The sequence below is a fragment of the Branchiostoma floridae genome, chromosome 6 (assembly GCF_000003815.2).
Source record: "Branchiostoma floridae strain S238N-H82 chromosome 6, Bfl_VNyyK, whole genome shotgun sequence".
Lineage (NCBI taxonomy): Eukaryota > Metazoa > Chordata > Leptocardii > Amphioxiformes > Branchiostomatidae > Branchiostoma > Branchiostoma floridae.
Window position 1 is genome coordinate 8,254,581 of NC_049984.1, and position 19,927 is coordinate 8,274,507.

Genomic DNA, 19,927 nt, shown 5'->3' on the forward strand with positions numbered 1-19,927 from the left:
AGTGCAATGCGCTAGGGGGCGTTTCTGACACGTCGAATGAATGCAACAATTTCTAACCTTTGACCCACACAGCAGGCAGCATGGCTTCCAAGCGGAAAGTTGGTGAGGCAAAACTGGAAAAAGAGGAGGTTTGTGAGAATTCTGGAGATATTTAAACACCCTTGTTTCCAGTGGTATAACCGCATCGAGTGCATTACGCAATGGGTTGCATTTTTTTCGTCTTCGGTTCTCCGCAAGTTGTCAATTTTAGTCTTGAACTGTTGGTGCAGCAGCGTGCAGTGCGGAACATGTGTCTCGTGTGGGGAGGGGGGCAGAATCCGGCAAAATATACACGAACTACCGAGGTCACGGGTAAATTTCTCATCACTCGGTATCCAGTGATGAAGTCGCGTCGTCACTGGCTTACCAGTGGGGAATATTTATCGTCACTAGTTTTCCAGTGATGAGGAAACTTCAGCTGGTAAACCAGTGACGACAAATATTCAGTTTACTGAAGAAAAAGAAATCATCGTTTCAATTTAGGGGATTTCAAAGTTAGCACTTAAAGTTATAACGCGAGTTAACCTTTATTCGTTCAGTTACCTTAATTCGTTTTTTCAAAAACAGGGAATCTACGGAGACACGGTAAATGCAACATCAGTAATAACCACAGGAATGCATAACCGAGAGACTTAAGTGTTCAGAATATTCATGAAAAGGCTCCGATGACCACGCATTTGAAAACAGCGAGGTCAAAAACGTACCGTCCCTCATTGTAATAGCCTACCGCTCCGTGGGAGGATTGCGTCACCGTGTTGTTCGCCGGAATGGCAGAGATCTATCACATTCGCTTCCAGTTCACAATTATCATGCACAAGACAACTCAATAAAGTTTGTGTTGCTAACCAGTAACTAGACTCAAAGTGTGATCAATTGTCGAAAACCGTCTCTTTGTTGCCACAACCTCCCGCACTTGTGGCGCACGATCGAGCGTCGCCATGTTTTTTCCCAGAAACCTACCGTTACGGTCGCAACCGCGGGAAAAAGATTGGATGACGACATTACAAGGTATTTATTAAACTTACCTTTAATAACTCACTAACTTGCCTTTTTCTCTTAGATCATTAAGCAGCCATCTATTAAACATTTTATGCACCACCAAGAATGGAAATGATATTGAACATCGACAAATTAATTGATTTTACTCTGGTCCCCTTTTTTTAAAATGTGAAAGTCCCAAGCCAGATCATGTAAACTGTTGCAAATACGGCCTTGAAGACGATACCAACTGTCTCAGTACGGGTATGGTACACCGATAACAAGATTTGCACTGCATATTTGTCGACCACAAGTCTGACAGCAATGTTTTATATCATTTATTGTGGAATCTTTCGTTCTTTGATCCAGGGCATTGACAACAGCGGCATATCAGACTTCACACCCCTTCATCTTTAGTGTTGTTGGCCGCCGGAATAGACCTTTGACACAAATATATCGGGTTACATTTTGCCGTGTGGAGGGTGCAAAACACTGTACAGATGGTTGTACTGCAAACTGATGATTACCCGCTTGGAAGTAGCCACAGCACGCCGTTCAAGTTGCAACGAAAGGTGCATAAGTTTCATGGAACGACCATGGCGCCAGGATCGATTTTACGTCACGGTCTACTGACCCAAAAACCTCATTTTTTTTACCAACGCGCTACTGCGTGCGACGGTAAATACTCAGCGGTAGTTGTCGGGATTTTTTTGTTGCCTGAATAAGTTTGTAATCTAGAGCACTCCATTCATGTCAAGAAAGGAACAATAGCTTCAGCATAAAGTAAGTAGCAGCGGACAAACATAACGAGTCTCGTCAGAACGAATAAAGGTCACGCCCTCCGGGAGCGCCGTCGTTCTCAACGCAACGCGACGGTGTTTTCAAATTGAGACATTTTCATATTAGCATGGTAGGAGAGAAAATATATCGTGGATGGGATGAATGGCAAAGGTAAACAACAATACCACCATGTTGAATACAGAAATTATGCTTTGTTTTTCTGCCAGATTGGAATAAGCTGACTCTTGGTAAAAAACGCAACGAATAAAGGTTAACTAGCGTTACTAGCGTCGCCTCTGCAAGTTCTCACACTCCCGAACCAAATCTAACAGTAACACGGCTATGGCGACATGTGAATTAGGGTGTTTTTGTTGCACATCGAACTCAGCACTGGAACGTTCTAGTGCTATTAGAACGTGGTCACTGGAAGCCCAGTGCCGAAATAATTTCATCACTCGGTGTCCAGTGCCGAAGAATCACCGATCACTGGAAAATCCAGTGAAGAACCGGTGACCTCGATGGTTCCGCACTCGATGCCCAGTGACGAATGACGTTCATCACTGGCCCCGAGTGACGAGCGGAGTTCATCGCTGGGTCCCGAGTGACGAGCAGAGTTCATCACTGGAAACCGAGTGACGAGTCAAGGTTCATCACTGGAATTCCAGTGCCGAGAGAGCTTCATCACTGGAACAAAGTAATTCATCACTGGGAAACCAGTGACGAACTTTCTTCGTCACTGGGCGTCCAGTGATGATGCCATTTTGAATATATTTTCGTCACTGGAAGCCCAGTGAGGAACCTGTGACCCGCGTAGCCTTGCCATTGTGCGATGATATTTGAAATATCTGTCAATCCTCTGAATATCTGTGATGTCAATGCCATAGGCATATTACTGAGCACACTACATCATTATTCATACTCATAGTATATGCAAAAGAAGAACTCTCTACTCTCTACTCTATTATTTAGTAGAGAGTTGAGTAGAGTTCTTGGGTTGGGTAGGAGTTAAACTCCAGTTGGAACCGCTCCTCTTGAACTCTTTATTTGAAAAATATAAGATAAACTACTTTTAATTTGTTCATCTGTCCATCCTGGCCATCATACCAAACAAGCCTAGTTCTCAGGGTAACTCGATTGGTGAGAAGTGTTCTGCAATATTTATAATTAACAATGTCTGCTCCTCCCCTAGTTGGACCTGTTTGTGGATGCTCCTCCTGATGATGATGATGATGATGATGGGGACACCTCTGACAGTGAGGAGTCGGTGTACTCTGGGTTAGAGGAGGAGCCAAGCAGCTCGGAGGAGGAGGAGGAGAACTCATCTGATGTAAGTGTGTCATTGAAAAGACAAGTCTTGCAATATAGTCTTACTCTTACCAAAAAAGATTGTTTGGGTTGCAAGGTATCAGAGCGACAGAGAGGGGAATGATGTTAATTTTTGCCTTTTTATGGCATGCATTAAAAAGGGGTATTCTAAGGCTTTTGTCAAAGAAATTTACTGTCGGACAGGTCACTCGTACAGTTACAGACTATGGCCACATGTGACCTTGAAGCATCTCTAATCTATATGAATTTTAAGCTTGTTAGAGTAAACAGGGCATGTGGGTAAAGCGTGAGGTTACCTCACCCACAAATGTATAGATAACAGCTGACTTTGAACATTCTTTTGTGCTTCCGTGTGTGCGATGATGTATGATATATCTGTCAATCCTCTGACTTACTGTGAAGTCAATGCCATAGGCTTGTACTGAGCACACTACTGCATCCATTGAAAGAACTTACTTCAGTTGTCTTGGAAACCCTTTTCAGATATAACGCTAGTTCACCTTTATCCGTTGGGTTACCCATGTACATGAATTAGCGTTAAGGATATTTATCAGTAAGTATTTCAATGAAGCAAACATTTGTCAAAGTTGTTAAGGTTTGTTCAATGTTTTCATCTGAAGAATGAAGACCATGGTACAGATGACACCACAGACACCCCAGGACCTACCACTGACAATACTGCAGGGTCTGCAGGTACTTCCTCCACGGAGCGCCTGGACAACAGGCCGCAGCCTGATGAGTACGAGTTCGACTCCTCGGATGAAGAGGTAAGATTTAACTTATAATTATGTTCAGAAAACAAGCGTATGCAGCTAAGTGGGTTCACGTAATGACCTGGCATTACGGTGGATGTGTAGAAATTCTAGCTCTCAAGTGAAACACAATTGGACCCATGCCAAATCATATTTCCAATCTCAAAGTGACCTATTGTACCAACCCTGCAATATTCACATAACTGCAAATGCACACCAAAGCAAACAAACACACCCTCAGGCCTAGGTGACAATACCTTTGTTTTCATGGAGGTAACAAATGTATTTTTCATATTGGGCTGTTTGATGTAACTCTAACATCAGTTGCTATAGTCTTGCCAGTGTGCGATGATGTATGTAACATCTGTCAATCCTCTGACTGTCTGTGAAGTCAAAGCCATAGGCATGTACTGAGCACACAACTGCATCCAAAGGTAAAGGGAGGACTTCTTGTAAAGATAAGCAGTAGTGGATGTCCTTCGAAAGGAGACCCTCTATTATTTGCAAATCATGGCATTTTTAAACTTCAATGAAAGTTTGTCCGTGATTGTGATTTGTCAATATAAAGTTACATTCAACTTCTGTACACAAAAAGTAAAGCCCTAACCAGCAAGGTTTCAATCAGTTCTTTCCTCCTTCTCAAGTTGCTGTGACCCTTAGGCCTAAGCCTATGTCAGCACGCACTTAACTTTGTGTATGGTATTGCACTTTTCACACACAAAAAAAGAATTTTGAGCCCATGTTTCCAAGAAATATTATGACAAAGAACTTGTTTCTGTGGCCTTTAGGACATCCGTAACACAGTAGGTAACATCCCCATGGAGTGGTACAATGACTACCCCCACATCGGGTACAACCTGGACGGGAAGAAGATCATGAAACCTGCCAAGGGTGACGAACTGGACGAGTTCTTAAACAAGATGGACAATCCCGATTACTGGTCAGTAATGTAGTAATCCTGATTACTGGTCAGTAATGTAGTAATCCTGATTACTGGTCAGTAATGTAGTAATCCCGATCACTGGTCAGTAATGTAGTAAGGCCTAGAAACGGAATGTTGTGTTTCTGGTAACCTGAATGACGTTAGCAAAAACCTGCCAATTCTTTTGGGTCTATCACTGGCAAAGGAAATAACATTTTGATGTCTGGGTGATGAGTATGTTGTAGAATCGTTTCCTGTTCTCTTCATTTTTGTATTATTAAAAAATTGTGCTTTTACCATGTGCAGTAATGTTGAAAATACCTGATGCATTCCATTTTTACATTGTTAGACTGTATTTGGTGGATCACTTCAGTCAAAATGTAAAAGATGCTAGTTTATTTGACCTAAGGACTTAAATTACATACCTTACTCTGTTACAGGAGAACAGTGAAAGATAAAACAACAGGAGAGGATGTTAAGCTAACAGATGAGGAACTGGATATCATCCAGCAGATCCAAAGGGGCAAATACCCAGACAAGGCCTACAATCCGTATGAGGTGAGTGACTTGTAGCATGTGTAGTCTAGCCTCTGGACCAAAAAGTCATGAATTAGACGTTGTGTCGCCCACCCAACATGCACATTATTGGAAAGAGTCACAGTCCTTAGGGTGAGAACCGTGAGACATTAAGCTATGGTCAGGTGCGCTTTCCAATAACATGCATGTTGGGTGAGCAACAACAGCTGAGATTTGAACTCCCAACCTCTTGGTCCAGATGTGGGGTTTCTAACCACTGGATTACACTAGAGGCTTAACATTATCAAACACGACTGTTGTACACAGAACCTCCAACTCTAAGTGTACAAATTCATTGCTATGGCTGTTATTTAGCAGGTGTGCGATGATGTATGTAACATCTGTCAATCCTCTGACTCATCTGTGATGTCACAGCCATAGGCATGTACTGAGCACACAACTGCATACAAAAGAAAAGTCAGATGTCATGTCTTCAGTTTCTGAGACCAAGGGGGATAAAGAATACAGTATTTTTTTCTTTTTCAGGCATACATACCCAGAAAACACACATTTTAGTGCAAACTGTGCCAAAAGTTCACAAAATATTGTGTCCTCAAACAAAAGATTGTAGGAACACCAATTATGACTGGCATTCTTATTTTCAACAGAATCATACACAAAGTACAATCAAATTAACTAATAAAGCCAGTGTGACCAGTAACACTTGTATTTGAACATAACCTTGACCCAGTTATAACATGTGTCTGCTGACTTGACTCTCCCATTCCAGCCATATATAGACTTCTTCACACATGAGAAGATGATCCATCCAGTAAACAACCACCCAAGATCCAAACGCAGCTTTATCCCATCACTCGTGGAGAAGGAGAAGGTAAGATACATCCTACAGGGCGATTATTCAGTCACATATTTATTCAGAGCATCTACCGGTAATATTTATTATGATGATAATCATTATATCATTGCGATGAGGGTTTGCACCACATTTGAGCCTGTGTTGTTGATGTTGCTATGGCAGCCCAGGTCAAGCAGTGGTGCTACATAGCTTTGGCCTTGACTATTCCAGAACTGCTTCATTTGGCATGGAGCATGTTTGGAGGTGATTAAGGCACAATAGCCATCAACTCTTTGGTTAGGAAGGATGGAAGATGATATGCTTGTATATTTATTTGTTTTATTTCTGTTTATTTATTGGTTTGGCAGATACATACAAACATGCACAGCCAAGGTTGCCCAACTAGTGTGCTGCAATTGTCAAAGGCTAACCTTGGTGGAATATACACAAATTTGTGGACCACATTTTCACTGCAGAATTGCATGGATAAATGCCATACATTCAAATGCCCACAATGTGCTATGAGCATGTTTTGTTGATGCCCTGGTGCAGACTACATAGTGAGATATCTGTCCCCTCCCCAGGTGTCCAAGCTGGTCCATGCCATTAAGATGGGGTGGATCAAACCCAGGAAGGCTCGTGATGATGAACCCAAGTACTATGATATCTGGGAGAACGACAATCAGGTGAGGCTGTCTGTTGATGTGGTGACAGTGGTGTATTAAATGTCTTTTCCCAACAGATCATTTGATGTCTGAACTCAAACTTGGATCTGCAAAACTTTTGTCACCCTTTTCCCCCTTCACCATCAAGGAAAAACTGGGGCGTTCACCATTATACATGTATATGTTGTAATCATCTGTCATGGTCATATGTATAATCTCAGTTTGAAGGAATACTGTTTTGGGTTTCTGCTCTCCCCTGTATGTTTTTTTAATTTCTATTACAAAATGAGTTTCTTGCTTTTTATGTGCAAAAAACAATGAACAATGTTTGGTAATGTAATAGATAGATAAATAAATGTAATTTGGTATCATGTTTGATGCGTTGATCCCATGCTTCTACGATTGTGTCAGCAGAAAGAACTCCCCTTGTTTCCCCATGTGTACAGTACACTCCAGACAAGCGGTACCAGACTCACATCCCTGCTCCCAAGCTGAAGCTGCCTGGCCACGAGGAGTCCTACAACCCACCCCCAGAGTACCTGCCATCTGAAGAGGAAGTAAGAGTTTTCTGGAAGTTTTCTTTAATAAACAATACTGTAAAGCTTGAAACTTGGTTTTATTTTGCATTTTTCACAATGGTGATCTTTCCACCACAAATTCAATGACACATAATACTATACTGTCAGGGATCCCAGTGCCAGTATAATCAAATACTAGATACTACTACTACTACTACTACTACTAAGTAATAACAGAGAAACTGGAAACACATGGCTCCAGTGTCCTTTATGAAAATGTGGCGTGTGTGCGATTGACTTAAGCTTGTCCAGTCCCTTTTACCCCATGATAACAGAGATACCATTGATGGTATTTGAGGTTCCAAATGTTTTTTGCTAAGTATATTTTTCAACTACTCATCATGCAGATCCTAGCCTGGACCCAGGCCGACCCTGAGGACAGGAGACAAGCTTTCCTGTCTAAGAAGTATGATGCCCTGAGGAAGGTTCCAGCCTACGCTGGGTTTGTGAAGGAGAGGTTTGAGAGATGTCTGGATCTGTACCTGTGCCCCAGGCAGAGGAAAATGAGGGTAAGAAGTGATGTTTGTCATATCTAGACATTTTTATTAAGTACAGCAAGGCTTTGTTGTCTTCATATTAAGATGTCCAAAGGGTAATGAAGCCTTTGACAGTCACAACTGGAAGCTTTGCAGTGCCTGAGATTTCTGGGATGCTTGCTACTAACGTAATTTTTAGAACTGTCTTATTTTGTGCAAAAAAAAAGCCATTCCGTACACTGGTATATTGCCAATATCATGCTTATTCACAGGCAGTTATTGACTGATTTTCACAGCATTATTTCTTATTTCTACATACATTGTCCAGGGCTCTCCCCAGAAAATTTTAGGGGAGTGGTGCTGTCGGCCGCACTGCGGCCGATGCAACGCAGTGCTTGGCTATGGGGGGGGGGGGGTTGTTTCGGAGAGGCAGGATTCCTGGAGAAGCAACTGCATTTTGCCTTAATGAATCACAATTTGAAGCCTTCCCCTGACACTTAAGCTTTAAAATCTTTCAAATTCAGACCAATTGACTTAAGTACAACACATGTCCAAGTTAAGTACATTTTCAGTGCAAACTATAAGCTATATCTATTGAAATATAAAAAGAAAGGCAACTTATGCAACTTGATTTGATGTTAATTAATCTAGGACTAGTAGGAGGCTCTTTTCGAAAAAAACATAAATAAATAAAAACTTAACACCTGCATTTATACAGTCAAGTTTTCCACCATACCTCATCTACTAGGCCACCTTGCTGAGTGAAAATTGCAAACAGAAATGTCACAAAACCAGAATTTTTGATGGGAAAGAAAGGCAAGGGATACATTTTGGGTAGAAATCATGGCAAATCACCAGGTAGGAGCCTTTTAGAAGCTTGGCACCACTACTAGCAGCACAGTCTGGTGCTAACATAAAGATAAACAAGGTCTATTGTCTGTTTTTTCTCAGTCTTCCTTGTCTTGAAAAACAGGTTTTTAATGAGATTATCATATGCGAAAGTCACCAACATCTATTGTCTACACGCATAACAATAGGACAAAAACAAAGGAGTGTGATTTTTGCTGCCAACCCAAGCCCACTGACACAAAGGAAGGGTGAATTTGTCCATTTCTCTGCAAAATATGAGACCTCTCTCACTCAAAATTCAGGGAATTCAGTTGTTTTTCCCCCCTAGTTGCCCTCAAAAGACATAGAGAAATCCATAGAGTTAAAAATTGGGGGGAGTGGCGCCAGGATTTTCGGGAGTGGCGCTGCGCCGTTGTTCCACTCTGTAGGGAGACCCCTGTGTGTATAAATTTTCAGTCATCTTGCTATGATGTGCCGTGCAAAAATGCAAGTTCACTAACTATGGTGGGAATGGGAAACAGTTTGGGATTTTTGTGATTCCAAAACGGAATCGTGGTATAACATGTTGGGCAACTTGTTTAAACATTGGCAGATTTTTTCATTAGACTCAATGTGGTGACTTAACGTTCTGATATACACTTGCAGGCCAATGTGACAGCGGAAGACCTGATCCCCAAGCTTCCCAAACCTCGAGACCTTCAGCCCTTCCCCACGACCTTGTCAGTGGTGTATGAAGGTCACACGGATGTTGTGAGATGCATCAGTGTGGAGCCAACAGGGCAGTGGCTGGTCTCAGGTTAGCAAATACATTTGGATCTCTTAATGTTTCCTTCGTTTCTTTGTTTTGAATAACCTGTAAACCACCTTTAGGTGTGACACACAAGTTTTGTACTGTAAGTATAAGCTGTGTTAGTCCAGACTGTAAGGTTTGATCCATTCTCATGGCAAAGGACCCTTGCTCTTTTAAATAACTTTGCTGGGATCTTAAATGTCCTTGAGGTGTGACTCTTTTCAAACTTTGGATCTTCAGCATTACATCCTATCTGAGCAGGCATCCCTACCTGGAGTTTAGGGTACTCAGTGTTACCTGAGTCGTATAAGGTGAAATAGGTGTAAGTGTAAAGTGCCTTTCTCAACTACACAACATTGGAGCCTGCTGGGACCTTTAGATTCTAAGCCAACAACCCTAACCAGAAAACCACCTTGACATCTTGAAGAAAGCCTTTCAAGATACTGCATAATGTAAGGTTCTATAACTATAAGGTTAGCTTTTTACACAGATACTTTGGACATCGATGACCCTGATCATGTTGTCCTACAGGTTCAGATGATGAGACGCTGAGGTTCTGGGAGGTGGCCACCGGGCGGTGCAGGAAGGTACTGCAGCTGGGCGGGAGGGTGCGCAGCGTGGCCTGGTGTCCCAACTCTGCAGTCTGTCTGGTGGCTGCAGTTGTGTAAGTCATGTTTACTGATAAATGCTTCTATTATGTTGTTATTATTATGTTGACCAGTATATTCTGTCAAGGCAAAAATATTAGCACTCGAGATAGTCTCTACCTCTTTTGGAGGCAGTTTCACTATTCAAAATCATTTAAAAAATTCTTCAACTATGTATTGTATTAAGTCAAAGTAAAGAGTACAATAGAGCTCAAATCATACATCACCAGTGCCAAACCTGACTTCCAATTCTCCAAGTATCCTTTTACAACATTTCTGCCTTACATTCTGACATGCTGCCACTTTTCACATGCAATTTTCACATGTCTTGACACACACAAAGACAAGCAAGCCAACTCATCGCAGTGTACCATTTTCATGGAGGTAACAATGCTCAGATAACCTTGGATTGAAACCAGTGACTTGAAATTCATATTTATTGAATCTCTGTTTTCTGCACAGTGATAGCACGGTGATAATTATCAACCCCAGCCTGGGTGATAAGCTGGTTTATCACTCCACTGATAACCTGTTGAACACGTACGAGGCACCAGAGAGTCAGGAGACCAAACTTCCCGTGGAATGGGCGGCAGCAGAGGGCAAGGAACACGACATGGGGATCAGGCTGAGAATATCGCATCCGAAAGTAAGTAGTTTGTTCTGGTCATAATGATATTGATTTTGTAACTGGCACAGATAGTGTCCTAGTTGGTATTGTAAATGATGATTTTATAATTGGCATAGATAATGTCTTAGTTTGTATTGTATATGATAATAGAAAATGGTGAAGCTTGACACCTCAAAGATGTGAAGAAATGGTTCATTTATTCCCAGCTGGCATTTGGTATGTTCTAATAAGGAACAAGCAAAGTTTAGCCTTTTTGAGGCCATAGGGGCAGTGAAATTTTATCCATATATCTGGGGCATAGTCTTGGAAGGCAGGGCTCATCCCTCTCCTTCCACTGCCTTTTATCTCCTCAACCAAAGTCAGGTACCCATTTTTACACCTGGCTGGGGTGAAGAAAGTGCTGTTAAGTACCGTTCGCAAGGACACAATATCTGCTCAGGAATGGTAGGGATTGAATCCTTTTGATCCTGTCTGATAGACACTTGGCAATTTGACTGTGTGTTACAATTTAGCTGTTATTTTTCTCCCTCACAGACCATAAGACAGGTGACCTGGCATGGGAAGGGTGACTACTTTGCCATAGTGATGCCAGATGGAGGAAGGATGTCTGTACTCATCCATCAGCTCACCAAGAGAAGATCACAGGTGGGGTTTCATCTGTTGTGTCAGTTGGTAATATCTATCAAAACAGTCTAAAAATACACTTTATAAACTATAAACTGTAAAATATATAAATGCAGTGAAATATAGCCTGTGTTTACTCAATCTCTCACTAGCTGGGGTTAAAGTGTAGCAACTGTAGTGCTATCAGCTAGGAGCAAATTGGCAGCCCCAAAACCCATGAATTAGTAGCTTTTTCATAGAGTGTCTGATTAATGACTGGCTCTGCCAACAATGAACTGCACTTCCTGTCACTCATCAATCCGACCTTTGGGGTCATCTTGCCACTCACTCACATCATACATTGATCCCCTCTTGTTATTTGTTTGTTTCAGAACCCCTTCAGGAAGTCTAAAGGCCTGGTGCAGTGTGTGCTCTTCCACCCCATCAGGCCGTTCCTGTTTGTAGCTGTAAGTGTACACTTGCTAATGTCAGAATTTGTCAACAAAGCATTGTTTGCTGTCACATTGCAAGCTCATTGTGGTAGAAATATGTGGTTCAGGAGATGATTTTTGTTGTTTTCTACAGACCCAGAGATATGTGCGTGTGTATAACCTACTGAAGCAGGAGCTGACCAAGAAACTCATGGCCAACTGCAAATGGGTGTCCAGCATGGCTGTCCATCCTGGAGGTGGGTCCTGTCAGTCTGCACAAGACTAACGTAAACTGCACCAGGAGAATTTTGTATGACAAACCTGTAGTACAAGTGACCATGTCTATGTAAAGACCTGGCCTCCAACAATTTTCCCATTTACACAGACATTACAAATCCTGTCTATTGTTAACTTCTGCCCACACAGACCAGATTTTATTGGTTTCCTGTCTGATCTTCTTTGACAGTTTTGGCTGCACTTTGTTTGGGGTTAGAATTTTTCTATCTGAAAGAAGTCAATTCTTCAACTTTCCAACCAATTCTGTGTTAACACTGTGGATTGTCCCTCACAACTCCGTTCCCTAGGTGATAACCTGATTATCGGCAGCTACGACAGCAGGCTCAGCTGGTTTGACATGGACCTATCCACTAAACCCTATCAAACCCTCAGGTAAGGTTTAAAATAAACCTGTTATAAATCCCTGCTAGACCCTCAGTAACTGACATACCTCTCAATTTGTATGTTATGCAGATTGCTGATTGTAACAAATTTAAATCATCTAATTATAGCAGACATGTTTAAGCTCTTGCAAACTGTGGTTTCACACTTTGCTGATCAACTTCCCCTGTACTGCTTCTAGGCACCAAAAGAGGGCGCTGCGCCAGGTTTGTTACCACAAGAAGTACCCGCTGTTTGCCTCTGCCTCAGATGATGGTACAGTTGTCATCTGTCATGGCATGGTGTACAGGTAAGCATATTCGTCAGTTTAAACATGTTCTGTATGGACCCAACAATTTTGTATTTTCAATACCCATAGGTATCTCTATTATTGATAAAATGGTGAGGTGCTTGTGCAACCTTCTTTGTCTCACTTTATGCACTTTGCACTCTGGGCTTATTTGCATATTTGTGACTTTTTTTGGACTTGATGAATGCGGCCATTATGCACATTTCATTTTAAATGCCCCCCTGATCCCCCTCCCCCATTTTTTCTGTTCCAGCGACTTGTTACAGAACCCCCTGCTTGTCCCTGTGAAGATCCTGCGGGGTCACAAGGTGACCCAGAACCTGGGTGCTATGGACTGTGAGTTCCACCCCACACAGCCCTGGATCTTCTCATGTGGAGCAGACACCACTGTCAGACTGTATACATGATCAGCCAATGTCCACATATCTTAGGAGTATTTTTATCTTCTAACTTTTAGAAAAGGATGTATGTTTAACCCGTTCCCCTTATGCAGGGCCTTGCCCATGGCACGTACAATATACCTTGGGGAGGCTTTGCTAGATAGGGCTGAAGTTTCCACTTCTAACCACCTGTTGGTCAGAAAATCAGCTTCACCCAAACAAAATATGAAGGTTATTCTCTTGGCTGACAGCTGATGAAAGGCCATTACTACAAATGTGGAAACCTTTGCACAGTTTAGCAGAGCCTCCCCAATGTATTTTGTGTATATCACAGGCAAGGATCTTGATGATGTGACATGACACAAAGAAGTAAACAAAAGCCTTCAATACACACCTTATAGTTTGTTTGGATGTATGTAAGACTTACATATATTAAATTTTATACTGGCATCATCAAAACTGGCAATAACTGTCTTTGATATGAAAAAGACATAAAATGGTCCTAGTGTGCAAGCATGATCAAACATGAGATCATTGTGATTCAAGTTTTCAAAGAATCAGTGTCCTCAATTGCCTTGATTCTTCCTTACCCTACCACCTTTTGCACAATATCTCCATGAGCTAACTCTCCACATTTATGACACAATATTATCATAATATTAAATTGAATTTGATGTACATACAGATTGCGATATTTGGTAGCTAGCAGGCACGCGGTGTGGGGTAGTACCAATGGTACTATGTCAGCTACAGCTACAATCTACTAGAACAAGGTCCAAACCAAAGCCAAACATTAAAATTCAAACTAAAACTATACAAAATGTAAACTGAAGTATTATTGGTTTGTCATTGCAATTTCATTGTTCCACATTACATTATAAGCAAGATGATTTTAGACCTAATTGGTCCATTTATAGTGGATTAGATATTAAAAGACAACATTTACATTTTGTTTTTGTCATCATATCTTTACAGTAACTTTTTCTGGTCTTGAATTTTATACTTACCATACAAATTAATTCTATGTCTGTTGCCTATCAAGCCCTTGTCACACAGTGTCATATTTGTCGATCTCCAGAAGTTTGCCTTATTTAAAAATTGCCAGAGACTCTAACATAGTTTCACTTGGAAACCTACCCCATCACATTGGAACTCTAAAAATCGAGAGAACATGGGGCATACTACTGACGGGCATTAACAACGCAGGCAAGCAGGGATTCGTACAAGTCATGTAACTCTACTGAGGTAACTGTGTGGTATCCACACAACGCATAGAATACATGAGGAATGTTCTTGATACACCTGCCACATCATTTCGTTCATTGTAATTCTTCAAATTCCCTTTTTCTACTTCTAGCATTTGTTATAGTTTTGATGGATAGCTGTGTATTACATTACAGTTGTTACCCACACACATTGAGTCTATATCAGTTTTGGGATTTTTTTTCAAGGGGTGCCTGAGCATTCATACAAATCTTAGAGAAACATACAAAGCACTGTGTGAAAATGTACAAATCTCATGAAAAACAGGAGATTTTTATCCAAACCAGCCAAATGCTAGTCACTTGATAAAACATAATACTGGCAGAATACATTTGTAGCTTAGATGGTATCATCATGCTGAAGGAGATAGGAATTATTGCGGGTAGAAACATACATGTACCTTCTCCCAATATACAACACTTGATTGGTTTGCGTCACAACACATTTTGCACACTGTGCTTTGTGCGTTTTAGACTTGTTTGAACTTGTACGGATGCTTTGTCACCCCAAGCAGGTTAAAATAACCTCCTTTGCCATCCACTTCAACTCCCATCTTAGTTGACCGCTGCAGCCTTGGTTTGCTGGGTCTGTTCGCAGTACTTTTCTATTGCCCGACGAATGATGGCCACACCAAAGTCCACGTCCTGTTTGGTCAGGCACATGGGAGGCTTGATCCTGAACACCTACATGGGACAAAACATTTTTCACAGAATACTTGTCAAAAACATCTTGATTTTTACTGATATGAGGTTAGAATTTGAGAAGAAACAAGCCTAAAGACAACTCCTACATTACAACATTTTATGAAATTACAAGAGCCTGATACAATTGACAGAACATGGTTGTGACAGGCTTTAAATAGTTACTCCTAATGACCTGAGATAACTGTGATTGTAGCCTTGAGTTATCAATCCATGATTTACTTGTATGTAATCACTTTCTGTCTGTCTACAATATTGGACATGAGCCAAACCAGACTTCCAATTTTCCAAGTATTATATGATACCACTCCTGCCTTCCCTCTTGGAGTCTTGGTAGGCTGTCACTCTGCAATATTCACATGACTATGTATACACACCAAGACACACACCAATTACAATACCTCTGTTTTCACAGAGGTAGTGAAGTACATACATATTTAAGATAATGAACATGTACTTACATTTCCATAGAAACCGCCCTTGCCAATCAGCACACCCATGTCCTTAATGTCTTCCCAGATGGAGACAACATCAGGACCAGGCAGTGGTTCCCTTGTACCCTGTAAGAAAGAAACGAATTACAGCCCCACAGTATGTTATGACATTCCTATATCCTTTGTTTCAACAGCCCTATGTTCTGACAGCCATGTGTCTTACCTGCATCAAAGTAGATCTTCACCATTTTTCACCTGCCATTAGTCCTTTGTTATTGCTCCTCACCTTATCCTTGACCAGCTCCAATCCGATCATCAGCCCCTTGCCCCTGACATCTCCCACTATGGAGAACTCGTCCCTCAGTTTGGCCAGCTCCAGTAGAAAGTACGTCCCAACATCAGCACTGTTCTGCTGGGTCCCATCCTCCTCCATCACCTGTAGGGAGGGGGGCACTTGTTACAGCAGCAACTCGCTTTTCGTTTCTTTGACAGAGGGTGTGCATGCCTTTTTTCTTGAGGCATAATGAGCCTCCAATTCAAGAGTAAGTATTGTTGTAAATCATTTATGAAGCACAATTGGTCACCTTAATTCGACCTACTAGTAGCATGTCAGTTATCCTGAATTTAGCTTGAGATCTAAGCCTTGTTGCCAAATCATTTGTATTGTGTCCAGCACCAGATTGCTCAAAAGTCACAATAGAGTGCTCAGATAAGTTGGTGTCTGCAGACATTCCGAGAATACAATAGAACAATCCAATGAACTCATTTCCAAAACCTATTACAAGGACAAGCTAATTCATCATAAAGCATTGAGTGCCCTCCTGAACTTGCCATTAAGCACTGCCTGCACTCCTAAATTCATCATTGAATGTTTCCAGGATCCCCCTGTACAGACCCTCTTTTTCCACAGATTTCACAACTCACTGTGTATTGATTTTTTTGGACAATCTCTCTTTACTGCTGACAGTAATTCAGTAACAATTCCCGTTCGATGTTACCTCACATGTATTTCAATGAAGTTTAAACCTATAATTATACAAGCCATGTATACAACCGTCTCATACATCAAGCACTGCAGACCCGACTGCACAGGCCACTGGGTTGCCTCCGAAGGTGTTCAGGTGAAGAGCCTGGGTCATGGACTGGGCAATCTCTAGGAAAATACAGGAAGAAAGAGTAGGAACATATGTTAGATCACTAGCTATTTGAGTATAAATAAGGTGGCTTTCAGAATTTTTCTTTTACTTTTACTTTATGCTTACTTTACATTGTGGATCACCATAATCTTCTTTAACAAAAGTGCTTTAAAAGTAATGAATATTCCATACTGACACCATTCTCCTAAGCAAAGCCTTGCCCATGGCCTATACAATTATCTTGGGGAAGCTCTGGGCTGAGATTGGCTTGACATAAATAGAAACTATATTAGGCAATTCTCTGAATGGCTGACAGCTTGTTAAAGGCCACATCCGCAAAACTTCAGCCCAGTTTAGCAGATCGTCCCAAAGGTATTTTGTATGGGCTGTGAGCAAAGCTCTGCAAAGGAGACTCAGCAAATTAAAGAAAAGCTTATGGCATAATATCCTTACCTGGTGTAGTGACCACAGCAGCCAGGGGATACCCATTGCCAATACCCTTGGCCATGACAACTGCACAAGGAGAATAAGTGACAAAACAGTTTAAATAAACAGATGAACTTACATCCAAGTATCAGTTTAAATAAAGCAAAGTTTTGAACCATTTCAACATTGCATAATAATTTCGTCTGTTGCATACAATTTCTTTTCTGACATGACTTTTTTTAAAATTATATGCAAGGTATTGTCCTTATAAATGCATATATGCACGCACTTGAGAACACTAACTAAAGCCACTTGTACCCACCCATGTCAGGCATAACATCATGTGTCTGGAACCCCCAGAAGTGGCTGCCCAACCGGCCAAAACCGGTCTGTACCTGTCAAGGCAAACATAAGTAGGATTAAGTAGAGCTTGCAGGTTGTCCATTTATCTGGGATAGAAGACAACAAACATCTAAAACATGTAACAGCAAGCCCTATAATTGTCAATGCAGTGAGCGAGAATAGGGCATCAACCTAGGATAATTCTTCAATGTAACATCTATTATCATAATACCGGTACGTTTACGACGATTTCTCTAGCCATACTGATTTGACACATTGTCAACGCATCATTTTCTCCAGTTACATGTTGCTGTTATAGGTTACCCTTGCCACTTCTTCTGTGTAACTTTTCTGCCACTCTTGTCCTGCTAAAAGCGTAATATTGTAATTGTAACACGCCGCGGAATTACACGGCGAACGGGCGCGTGGTTGGGAGGGGGTAAAAAATACCGGTAGGAAGAAACACGGCACAATTAACTGCCGCTATGTACATTTATACATCCTCTGATGTTCCTTCCTTTTCTGTCAGTAAATGCATAAAACATAAACCTGCATGAGCATACAAAATGTCATGAGAAAACGGACGTATACTGTCAAGAATTTTCATTTAGCTTCTGTCCGTCACAACCGCTATGACGTAACACTTCACTGCTAGCGTAGATATAAAAATGGCGGGAAAATGGCTGCGTACGTTCAATTTTGCCCATTCAGTCATAGATCCGGGCTATTATGCAACGGTTCTTCACAATTTTACATGAGTTGTAGGTCACCAACAGAAATTCAAGATTGTTGTTGAATCATGTTCGTCTTGTGCCGTGAGCATGTGTAATTATGATCTATAAATTTGGCAATGAATGTGACAGTGTGTTCGTCCCACGACGAGCTGCCTACCCCGAAAAAGATACTGAAAACTTTTGGCCTTGTTGTCTTCCAATGCATTGTTATCGATGCTTTGTAAATGATGTATTGGACACCTAGATGTCTGAAGTGTGCACAGCTCAGAAATAACTATTGTTGCATGTGTAGATCTCTTTAAGTTCCAGTATTTTGAATCTACCGGTATAAGTCTTACTACCGGTATTATGCCAATGCATGTTAGACCCCAGTATGAATAAATGCTCTCACAACCCTACAGGTGGAGAAAAAGTTACACGCCATGCAATATTGTTTGTAGCTGATTTCTCATGGGTCAAACATTCTCGATCTCCATTTTTAAGGAAAACAATGTGTTGATCAAATCAGACAACACTGGGAAGCTATGTTACATGTATGTATACAAAAACGACTTACCTCGTCAGCGATACAGATCCCACCTCTCTCCCTAACCATTGCATAAGCCTCCTTCAGGAATCCCTTTGGATACTGAACAGCTCCCCCCACTCCCTGTAAAGATCAAATTACAGCATGCTAATTTTATAAATTATATAAGATTTAAAAGTACAAATTCCTTTCCCCATTAGTAATCTCCTTGACAAAAGTGAATAAAATTGATCGAAACACTCACTCACTTACTTACTAGATTGAAAGAAAAATTAACAATATATGAAAATCGAGTATAACAGAGGCATTCTTACACTCAGATATCAATTACATTCAAAACTGCCCAAAAAGACCACTCAAGGGACCAATAAAATCTGGTGTACAAGTGTCAATGGGAAACCTATCTAGTATAAGTGATCACATTGACATTATGTATAGGTGATCACATGTACTACTTTGACCGCATAATGTAATGCTTATCATTGAGCAGCAATTGAAGCTAAGATAGATGATTTTAACAAACCTGAACAGGCTCTGCCCAAAAGCCTGCCACTCTTTTGCCAGTGGAGTACCGTAAGACCTCGTGTAGCTGCTCCAGGTACATGTCCTTTGCCATGCACTCACCTGAGGACAGTCACAAATGGGAGTCATACGCTAACCTAAAGTGAAACACATCTGAAAACTCCTTGAAAATTTAGGGTAAGTCCCTATATTAATTCGTGTTGGAAAGAAAGTTTAGCAATTTCCATAACATCTGAAAACTCCTAAGCTATAACACAGACAATAATCTTTTTTCATAAATTTGCCAATCTTCATTTGAAAATACACTCAAAATGTCCCTGCACTTTGGCCTCCTTGTCACCAAACAAAATACTTCATAGTACAAATGTTAACTACACATGTCCTTACATATGAAGGGAATTAGGGCTGTACAATTCTTAGAATTCTTACAAACTGCACACAATACTTAATACTACAAAGCTTACATCTGAGGCATTGCCCAAAAAAGGTGACTGACACCTACCTGCTGCACAGGAACAGCTTCTGTCAGTCTGCAAAATTAGACAGAATCTCATCAGGCATATCAGGGGAAAATGTCTTTTAACATATAGTTTTGGTCCACTTGTTAGGAATACGTTGTCGTTGGCAAAGTTATATATCCTTATTCATGTGTAGTTTTTT

General features: G+C 41.1%; 2 protein-coding genes across 2 annotated transcripts in view; one reads left to right on the forward strand and one right to left on the reverse strand.

Moving 5' to 3' along the window:
- Nucleotides 1-38: 38 nt before the first annotated feature.
- On the forward strand, nt 39-14,126 carry LOC118417180 (ribosome biogenesis protein bop1-like). The gene is made up of 18 exons (XM_035822622.1): nt 39-128; nt 2,987-3,124; nt 3,744-3,890; nt 4,664-4,815; nt 5,238-5,355; nt 6,104-6,205; nt 6,754-6,855; nt 7,281-7,391; nt 7,760-7,921; nt 9,383-9,533; nt 10,059-10,191; nt 10,637-10,820; nt 11,337-11,447; nt 11,798-11,872; nt 11,991-12,093; nt 12,421-12,505; nt 12,696-12,803; nt 13,057-14,126. The coding sequence occupies exons 1-18, from the start codon at nt 81-83 to the stop codon at nt 13,208-13,210; spliced, it is 2,184 nt and encodes a 727-aa protein (XP_035678515.1). The 5' UTR covers nt 39-80; the 3' UTR covers nt 13,211-14,126.
- Nucleotides 13,579-19,927, reverse strand: part of LOC118417587 (alanine--glyoxylate aminotransferase 2, mitochondrial-like) — a 10,632-nt gene continuing 4,283 nt past the window's right edge. Inside the window, exons 7-15 of the mRNA XM_035823182.1 lie at nt 19,770-19,896; nt 19,269-19,369; nt 18,776-18,868; nt 17,466-17,538; nt 17,171-17,230; nt 16,646-16,734; nt 15,868-16,017; nt 15,609-15,707; nt 13,579-15,129 (exon numbers count right to left, since the gene is read on the reverse strand). Of these exons, the coding sequence (XP_035679075.1) occupies nt 15,001-15,129; nt 15,609-15,707; nt 15,868-16,017; nt 16,646-16,734; nt 17,171-17,230; nt 17,466-17,538; nt 18,776-18,868; nt 19,269-19,369; nt 19,770-19,896 (921 nt within the window). The 3' untranslated portion in view covers nt 13,579-15,000. The remainder of the gene's footprint in view (nt 15,130-15,608; nt 15,708-15,867; nt 16,018-16,645; nt 16,735-17,170; nt 17,231-17,465; nt 17,539-18,775; nt 18,869-19,268; nt 19,370-19,769; nt 19,897-19,927) is intronic.